This window comes from Brassica oleracea, chromosome C4, assembly GCF_000695525.1.
Source record: "Brassica oleracea var. oleracea cultivar TO1000 chromosome C4, BOL, whole genome shotgun sequence".
Classification (NCBI taxonomy): domain Eukaryota; kingdom Viridiplantae; phylum Streptophyta; class Magnoliopsida; order Brassicales; family Brassicaceae; genus Brassica; species Brassica oleracea.
Genome location: NC_027751.1, coordinates 7,878,803 through 7,889,163, shown reverse-complemented (window position 1 = coordinate 7,889,163; position 10,361 = coordinate 7,878,803). Strand labels below are relative to the sequence as shown.

Sequence of the window (10,361 nt, the reverse complement as noted above, 5' to 3'; positions counted from 1 at the left end):
GAATTATTTATCAATAACAATTTCCTTGACAGCAACCGTAATACTGTCAATTTATATACGTATGGTCATATTTTGAATGTCAATTATGAGTCAAATAGTATCTACTGAATTTATTGAGAATTAAATTTAATATATTCTGCCATTAAGTCAAATGAATGACGACATTAAACATATTATATGCAAAATAACATCAACAATTCTATTCTCAAAAACACAAGTCCATCGCCCCTTTGCAGAAATTCACGCCACCAAGCAAGAGGAATAAACGCCACCAGTCAACTTTTAAAACATTTTCGTTACCGCTTCCTACGTCAATTAAATAGTCACACACAAATACTATTTTCTCATACGAATATTGAATTCGTCAAAACAATTTATTATTCATACTTACTGTTGTTTTTTAAAAAAAAATGATCACCGCTTCCAACATCTCCCCATTATTAAACAAAACGCTACACTTATCCTTTTAGAAACTTCAAAACACACAATTTTAATTGATCTGATTTTTATTAAACATGTAATCCGCGCAAAGCGCGGACCCGACTCTAGTATCAATAAAGAAAGATTTGGATTGAGATGCGTCTTGGATTTCTTTTTTACTAAAACCATTAATGTTAAAATGAAAATGAAATCTAAAAAGAAGAAAAAGAAAATGAAATGAATCTAAAGTGGACACGACATACGTATCACTATGTACTTTCCTCTATGAATCTATAGTATATATATAACTAAATAAGAGGGTGGTCACCTGGTCAATACATAAAAGGCCAAGGTCATATCATATAAGTTCCTCTGTTTTTATCCATTCGCACGTACACGAATTCAAAAATCCTTCTATATATGAAACTGAAATATTTCGAATTTAAACATTAGATGTCAAATTGAATTTCAGCAGTCGATAATCCTATACACAAATATCTTAAATTTTGCAACACAAGTATTTGAAATCAAATATCGTAAGACATAACCAAGTTGTGGTGATCTAGTGGTTTTCACCAGAGGAGGAGTTGCCCAGTTGATCAAATCATGAATCGGCTTTTTTCTAGTGCGAAATTATTAGCTACACATGTGGTCACGCGGATATGGGTCCATGCTTACGGCCCATTTGAATACCCGGAAAAGGATCCATTTGTGGGTTGCACCTCCCACCCGGAAGTTAGGTTTGTGTCTTTAATAGACCCGGAAGATGATACATTTGAATATCCGGAAGAGGATCCATTTGTGGATTGCATTTTCCACCCGAAAGTTAGGTTTGTGTTTTTAATATACTTGGGTTTAACTCTTTTCCTTTTCAAAAAAAAAAAAAAATATTGTAAGACATTTTATCACTTTTGTCTTATGCATAGAAATTATAAATTATCATGGATTTTATTGATCGTGGACATAGTAATCATTCTGGATACTGACTGTCATTAGAGCGCAGAGTAGGGTATAACGTTTTGAAAAGATTAAAGGTCTTAAAATATATGTACATAATTAAAGAATGCTATGCAATTTATTCTATAAACTATTTTAAATTTATTTATTTTATTTAATTATTGTTAAAGAATAGTGCATTTTCATACTTATGTATTGTTAATCAAAAATATCGAAAAATATTTGAATTTCAAGTTATGAAATTGTCTAGTAGCCAATATAGTCGGTAACTGCAAGGAACTCACACACATTTATCAAATAACTTTTGATATCTAAAAATAAATTCCAACATGGTTGGAAGTCCATCTATACAATTAAAAAATCTAACTTAAACAAGATTGTTGGATTTATTCATTAACTAATTATTTTTTTGTCCTAACTTAATATAATTATAATATAACTAAACGATATATTACGTAATTTAAATGATCTCATATATTACTTACCATATCATGTTATACACCACTGATTATACCATGGCTCCATTTTATTAAAATAACATCTTAACAAAACGCGACTAATGAATCACAATATCACAGCGATAGTGTTCCTTGGTACCCCAACGTTAAAACAGTTCAATCTACCATTGCCATTGATCGAGCTTTGTTAAGAAAATTAAAAAGATCCTTGAGATCTTTATATTAAATAAACAATTCTATATACAAATAGTGTAATATCTTTTACTAACGAGATCTATCAACAGATTTCTATAGATGTGTTACTTAATAATTTCAAGATTTGCACCAAATTAAATGTCTAAAATAATTAACTTAACTGATTTTCATCAAAGGTTCAGAAAAAACTTAACTAATTTTCTAAATTGGTAATATTGTAGTATTTATTGTTAAAAAAAATTCTTCAAAAATACTTTTAATAGAGTTCATGGAGATTGTGGATTTGGGGTCAATATCTATAAATTAATATGTATAACATAAATACAATGCATTTATTTTATATGACAAATCAAATAGTTTATTCAGTTTTATGTACTATTATAAAGTATATCAGAAGTAAATAAAAAAATTTAAAATATTATAAGATTTTTTGGGTTTTTGTCGGATCAACCGATGTTGGTTCACGGGTTAATGGCGGGGTTTTGGGTTTTATCAGAGTTTTATAAATTAAGGTACCCATTTGATTCTAGATTCAATTTCAATTTTTTGGTTCCAGAGATATATGATCTACTAAGTTATTTATGACATTCAATTCAATTTTGGTTTCAGTTTTTTTCAGTTTGATACTGTTCGGTTCGCGATTCCAAAAAATATGTTCTAACCTATACAATATCTTATATAAAAATTCATTTAAAAAAAATATTTAACTTCGAAAACAAACCCGCGCTGATCAAAATCTAGTTTAGTTTATTAAACACAAACATAACATAATATTAGTCGGTGGTGAACGTAAAATCATAAACACCAACAAAAGTTTAATTCTGTGGTTACAAGTATCAATATCAATATGAATGTAAATTCAAATTCTGGCTATACTACAAAGTCTACAATATAAATTTACATAACGAGATCATGTCTTAAAAAAATCTGCTTCGGTTACAAGATATTCCGACCATAATGCAAACAAAAAAATAAAAAATGAAAATCGAAAGAAAGTGAGGGATCATGGTGGCGTACTAAATCTAAAGACTGTGGGAAGATTAATGAGTGAAGGAAAAGATGGGTATCTTTTATCTCTTCTTTTCTTTTATCCTCTCTATATCTCTTTAAATATATTATTATATTCATCTGTTATATAATAATTTGTCAGCTTTTAAATTGTATTTTATATTTCCCCTTTGAGAGAGAAAAGAGTTGCAGAGATCTTTGAGTCTGACACAGAGGCCAAACTCACATAGCAATCAGACACACATCTCCACAAACATAGGTATGTATATTCCTGTCCGAGAGAGTCTGTCTCTCTCCCTCTCTTTCTCTTTGATAGAAAAAATTCTCTTATGTAAGTTTCCTTTTGCAGCTTGAGATGATTATGAAACACGTGCATCCTCAGATCTCTATCAATCCAGGTTCTTCCTCTTTCTTTTATTTTTTATATAATAATACTTTATTTTTCTTTCAGTTTCCCTCTTAAATCTATTATTTTATTATTTTATTTTCAATCATGAGTATGTCTTAATTTCTATATCCTTCGATCTCCTCTCTTCTGCTTCTTCTTGATGCGATAAACAATTCTATATTTCTTTCAACTTTATATATATACGGATCTATATGAGCTTATAGTGTTTTTTGGTTTCTCTTCTTTTTGTTTGTTTCTATGATTAATCATCTTAGTGAAAGAAGATCAACAGCTAACGTTTCACTCGTAAATAACAAGTATAAACTAACTAGATGGCTGCTTACTTCCACGGGAACCCACCAGAGATCTCGGCTGGATCCGACGGTAGTTTACAGACGTTGATCCTCATGAATCCAACGACCTACGTTCAATACACTCAACAAGACGACGACTCAAACAACAACAACAACAATAGCAACAACACAAACAACAACAACAGCTTTGTTTTCCTCAACTCCCACGCGCCGCCGCAAAACGCTAGCCAGCAGTTTATCGGAATTCCACTCTCCGGGCATGAAGCTGCTTCCATTACATCCGCCGACAGCATTTCTGTACTTCAAGGATACCCTCCGCGCGTAAAGTACAGTCACTACAGCAGCCACCAAGTGGATTCCTCTCACCAACAAGCCGCGTGTGAGACTCCACGCGCGCACCAAGGACTCTTCTTGACTCTCTCGTCTCAACAGCAGCAGCAACAACATCAAAACCAACACCAGACTTTCCATCACGTAGGGCTTGGGCCAGGACCCGGACAGAATATGCGGGTCGGTTCGGGCTCTACCGGAATAGCCACTCTCGTGAGCTCCAAGTACTTGGAGGCAGCGCAAGAGCTTCTGGACGAAGTAGTCAAAGCTGATTCTAATGACATCAACACTAGATCTCAACTATTCTCATCGAAGAAAGGGACTAATGAAACTGATAATAAAGCTGTCGGAGAATCTTCCGGTGGTGGAGAAGCTTCCGAGAAAAACAAGGTGGAGCTAGGAACGGTGGAAAGGCAGGAAATACAGATGAAGAAAGCAAAGCTGAGTAGTATGCTTCACGAGGTACGTAACAACAAAGACACTCCATATACGTATTATATATAACCTAGCTACCTATACTGAATCCTCTCTTTATCACACATGAAGTGAACTTCAAAAAAGCTATAGTTGATATTTTCTGTCATTTTCACTCCATATAATTATATAAATATTATTTTTGTGCTCTTCTGATTTCTCCAATCAACAATCTTATTCAGGGTTCCTCTCTTCTAAATGAATCAGAGAGCATGATTATCGGAGGTTCTTAGTATTGAGTTCTTAGCGGAATATAAGAACTCGTCTCTTAACTTTTAACTAAAAAACTAAAAACCGGTTCTTAAATAATTCTTATATTCCCCTAAAAAATCTGCCCTAAGAAACCCTGGATAATAATGCTCTAGTCACATAGATTTACAAGTATAAATTCTCTTTTTCAATTTTTTGTAGATAACATATAGACTATCAATTATATCAGTTATCATAATTCATAATGACGTTATTGTTTGTGAAATGAAAAGGTGGAGCAGAGATACAGACAGTATCACCAACAGATGCAGATGGTGATCTCGTCGTTCGAGCAAGCGGCAGGAATAGGTTCTGCAAAGTCATACACGTCGCTCGCATTGAAGACCATATCAAGACAGTTCCGGTCCTTGAAAGAAGCGATCGCTGGTCAGATAAAAGCGGCCAACAACAGCCTTGGGGAGGAAGATTCTGTCTCTGGTGTTGGGAGGCTCAAGTTCGTAGACCATCAATTGAGACAACAAAGAGCTCTTCAGCAACTTGGAATGATTCAACATCATCCTTCCAATAATGCTTGGAGACCACAACGTGGTCTCCCCGAACGAGCCGTCTCAGTTCTCCGTGCTTGGCTCTTCGAACACTTTCTTCACCCGTTAGTAACCCACACATCTATAAATATCCATTACTTTTCACTTGAGAACAAACTAAGTCTTGTCTTTGTTTCATTAGATACCCTAAGGATTCGGACAAGCACATGCTAGCCAAGCAAACCGGACTCACTCGGAGCCAGGTACGTACGGTGCAAATGATTTTTGTGTTATTATTGTGTTAATTTAAGAAACATATTGTTGCGAACAAAGTCGAAACAAACACTTAAGAATTTAAAAACACAATTGAGGCAAATATATGTTTTAGGGTTTGTATTATGTGAATAAATAATTACAATCTCTTAAACTCATATTTATATATAATCTCAAAACATGACATTTCTTTTTATTTTTAAAAATTTACCTTACTAAATGCACTTTTCGTAATCACTTTGAGCAGGACGAAAAATATATGTGGGTTTATTTTGTTTCTTATAGGTGTCAAACTGGTTTATAAACGCGAGAGTTCGGCTATGGAAACCGATGGTGGAAGAGATGTACGTAGAGGAGATGAAGGAGCAGGGAAAGAACATGGGATCCATGGAGAAGACACCTAATTTGGATCAAAACAACGAAGATTCTGCTTCTAAATCAGCGAGTAACCAAGAGAAGAGCCCCATGGGAGGACGAGGCGTCGATAATTACCATCTGAATCCCAATCAAAACGGTGAATTAGAAGGCGTCACCGGAATGCAAGGAAGCCCCAAAAGGCTAAGAACAAACGAAGAGACAATGATGCAGCCTAATGTAGATTTCACCTCGAACGAGAAGCTCACAATGAAAATTCTAGAAGAACGGCAAGAGATAAGATCAGACGGTGGATACCCTTTCATGGGGAATTTCGGACAATACCAAATGGATGAGATGTCAAGATTCGATGTAGCTGTCTCGGACCAGGAGCTCTTAGCGCAAAGGTACTCAGGAAACAACAATGGCGTGTCACTCACGTTAGGTTTACCTCACTGTGATAGCTTGTCGTCCACGCGTCATCAGGGTTTCATGCAGACCCATCATGGGATCCCGATAGGGCGAAGAGTGAAAATAGGAGAGACAGAGGAGTATGGAGCCGCCAACATCTCGGCTGCAACAGTGCATTCATCAGCCGCTGCTTACAGTGCGATGAACATTCAGAACCAGAAGCGATATGTGGCTCAGTTATTGCCTGACTTCGTTGCTTAAACCCAGGAGAAACCAATAAAGGTTATTTATACATTAGTATATAGTTTTTTTATACTACTGAACCAAAACAAAGAACAAAATTTAAATTTAGTCTTTGGTTATATATATAGCCGACTGCATATCGTTTTCGTAATTTCTTTTCCTTTTTCGCTTTTATTGGTGGATGGTTAGGATTATATGTATATGTGACTAGTTACATGTAATAGCTTGCTTTTGGGTGTATACCAAATATATATTTTTACTTTTTTTATTATATTGTAATCATAAGATAGTGATCTGAGTATCATATATGATAATGATTACAGGATATATCTTCTTGTTTTTTTTCATTTTTCAAATTGTCAGAGATCACGTAGCAGATCTTAGATGTATGTTTGACCAAGCGAAAAAAAAAACAAAAAGGAAAAAATTCTTAGCTGTATAAATTTAGAATATTGTAGTCAGGTTACTGTAGGTGGTTGGAAACTTGATTTTGTATAAGTGGATATCTCTTGGAGGCATTTTCAAATAAAATTATATACATTCACACTTCACATTAGAGTTTTAATTCTAAACAATTACATTCAAAATTTTAAATTGTAAATAATTCAATACTAATGTAAACAAGTAAAAGTTTTCCTCAACAAATTAACAATCACCAAAAGCTCAGAAAACAATATTTTACGAACTGTTATGAATTTAAAATAAAAATGTATATAGAACTTATTATATTTTGTCTTTTTAATAGATAAGAAAATAATTCCTTCTAATAATTTCTGAATATATTTAAGAGACTTTACATGGAAATTGAAGCCTTTAGAGGTTTGTAAAAAAATCAACAAATTAGTTCCTCGCCAACCTTGGGCCCAAATACCTTCCACAAATAAAAGAAATTAAAAAAACGAAAGTAAGGCACATGAAATGGGTTACAACTATTAGCATTTGAGATGCATACATATTACAAATACAGTGAACATCTCCACCGACCCAATAAAGAAAGAAAAACAATACAATGTTTAGCTATTCAGTCAGCACAACAATTACTCCCTTGTCTTTCCTTCAACATCAACAATTTGTTTATAATTTCCCCTGTTCTACATATCCGCAGCCTAGCCGCCTAGACGGTCGCCTGGGTGCTAGGCGTTACTCTTCCGCTCCGATTTATGCCAAATCGGTTTAAAAAATCGGATATCCGATTTTCTCCGTCTAGACCGCTTAAATGACCGCCTAGCCGCCTAATCTATTTTATTATTATTTTTTTAATAATATTTTTATATATTTATTTGATCTAAAATTTTATAAATATCATTTATATTCATAATTTTAATGAAAATTATACTATATTAAGTTTATATATTCTATTTGTGTGTTTTATACAATTTTAAACATGAAAAAAATATTAATGTTATACACAATTAAAGAGTAACATGTTTTATAATATAGTAAACAATCTAAAAGTTCTGCCCCGCGTAATTTCTGATTAATCTCTGATTTTCTCTTTAAGCGCTAGGCCCAGACAGAGGGATAATTTCTATACGAAGAATTTTCTTTTCCAATTAAGGAGGTCAGAGCTTGCCTCTCATCCTGCGAACATATTGTACATATCAAACCAGACGTTAGTTTTTTTTTCCGTGAGCCACTTTAGTCATGGACCTGATATGATGCTTATTCCCAGATAACTAAAAGGACTGGTTAATCCCCACGATGTGGCATCCTCCTACAACCATTTCATTTTTACCACATATATAGGTTAAATATTAATTTACATATTATGACTTTACGTAGATTTTATATACTGACACGGCACGAAATACTTGGTGACATTATGTTGATGAACTTTATAATGATAAAAAGAAGAAAAGTAATTCTATAATAACTATATAAAATTTCTACAAGATCTTGAGATGCATTGTACCTAGCAATTGCAATTGTTAAAGCATCTCTAACCCAAAAACCCACTTTGGGTCTCTTAATGATTTTTAAGTATTAAATGTTACTTAAAAGATTTAGTTAACAGACACCAACATTTTTGTGTTCTAATGGGAGTCTATTATTTAGGAGTTATTTTTAAAAAATTTTAACATTGTTTTATTAAAGATAAAAAAATATTTATTAAATAAAACATAGTAAAAGATAACATTTTAAACATATATTTTAAAATAAAAAAATGAAAACAAAGATGCCATAAGATGAAAATTGTTTAGAAAAGTTGTTTTGAAAATTGATCAAAATTATCATCAATTGATCCTTCAAAGATGTTTTGAAAATTGATCAAAATTATCATCAAATGATCCTTCGAAACTGGGACGGATGAGCCATTGAAACGTGGCCTTATCATGCACTAGAAAAGAGAAGCTTGTGGTTTTACGTAAGTGCTTCGGACCATCTGAATATGGCATATGGGTTACGACTAAGATTGAGGCTGAAAAGTTGTCATGGAGCCAGAACTTGATAGTGGATACGCAACCTAACCCTCTGGTTACACCTGAGTGTTTCTTCATTGGAGAGACTAAATGTGCATGCAGATTGGGTCTAGTACTGGATACAGACATAATATGTTGGCCACACGCTTGCTTTTATGTCCCAAGCTTAGTGCAAATCAAGCAACCTGCTGTAGGAGGCAAAAGGAAACAACACAATGACTTAGAAACTGGATATGATAAAAAAGGAGATGATTAGCCTTGTGTACTTGCATTTATTCATTCTTCACTTTGTCTTGTCTTAAGAGACCTTGTTTTGGTGTTGGTAAACTTTATTTTACAACTCTTAAATCTTCATTCTAGAAACTCAACTAAATAAAAAGACGAATGACTCAGATGGGCATGGGATGTTTAGAAACAAAACAGAACTAACAATGAAATTTATTTTTCTAGTGATAGTATGTTGATGAAGAAAATTAAAGCTATTAACATTTGTTGATCGCACTTTTGTTTTCTCTAATCTTCTTGGTCTCCTCCAAGCTACTGTTGAGCTTCGTTCATTTTGTTTGTTTTCTTCTCTCTTTGCAGCATCACCCTCCTCGAGAATTACAACTTCACCCTCGTGACTACAAACACACTTGTTCCCAGCAGGCGTCGCAAGATACGTAGGCAAGTCATCTCCGGCCATTATAACAATATACTTCTCTTCGTACGCCGCCTTCTCTTCGGCCAGTAGCAAGTATTCATTCAAACATAATCCAAAGCAACCAAATTTACAGAACAATCAGTAACAATATAATCAAAGAACTTGCCTTTAAGAACTTTTTATCGAAGTCAAATCTTCAAAATAACACATTTCTAAGTTTATATCACAAAAATAGCACTCAAAAACTAAAATGACTGTGGAAGCACCTTAGCCTATTGGTTAAGGTTTAAAGGCTTCTACACCCAGGTCTGGGGTTCAAATCCCAGACTATGCAATTTCTTGCAGATTATAGGATGCGAAGCTTTCGGAGGTTCCAGAGTACTGTAAGCAGAGCCGTTCGTTGTGGTCGCCTGTTGTGGTGAGAGCCTGTCCATCGAGGATGTCGTACATGCAGAACCGTCTGTGGTTTCAAGTGTTTCGGGGAGAGCTTCATCGTGGAATCATTATTCGTGGAGCTATTCATCATTATCGCATATGTTGCAGGTAGTTGATCATCATATCTAATAGATTTAGAGATTATATGATGATGTAATGTGTTACCCAGTGTTAAAAAAAAAAAAACTAAAATGACTAAAATAGCACATTTCTAAGTTTATTCTTTGAAAATTTTAATTTTTTTATTTTTCAAAATTTGAAATCTTATCTCCAAAACCTCATTTCTCAACTCTAAACCCTAAAC

The 10,361-nt window shown here is 33.8% G+C and overlaps 1 protein-coding gene across 4 annotated transcripts; it reads left to right on the top strand.

Annotated features, from left to right (window-relative positions):
- The first annotated feature begins 3,158 nt into the window (after positions 1-3,158).
- LOC106342326 (BEL1-like homeodomain protein 1) lies at positions 3,159-6,827 on the top strand. 4 transcript variants are annotated; one of them, XM_013781220.1, is made up of 6 exons: positions 3,159-3,297; positions 3,388-3,436; positions 3,790-4,532; positions 5,027-5,403; positions 5,481-5,541; positions 5,837-6,827. In XM_013781220.1, exons 2-6 carry the CDS (start codon positions 3,394-3,396, stop codon positions 6,575-6,577), a joined length of 1,965 nt encoding a protein of 654 aa, XP_013636674.1. In that variant the 5' UTR covers positions 3,159-3,297; positions 3,388-3,393; the 3' UTR covers positions 6,578-6,827. The 4 variants fall into 4 exon arrangements, with proteins under 4 accessions (XP_013636674.1, XP_013636677.1, XP_013636676.1 ...); XM_013781223.1 differs by having other exon boundaries at positions 3,759-4,532; XM_013781222.1 differs by having other exon boundaries at positions 3,745-4,532.
- Positions 6,828-10,361: the final 3,534 nt, after the last annotated feature.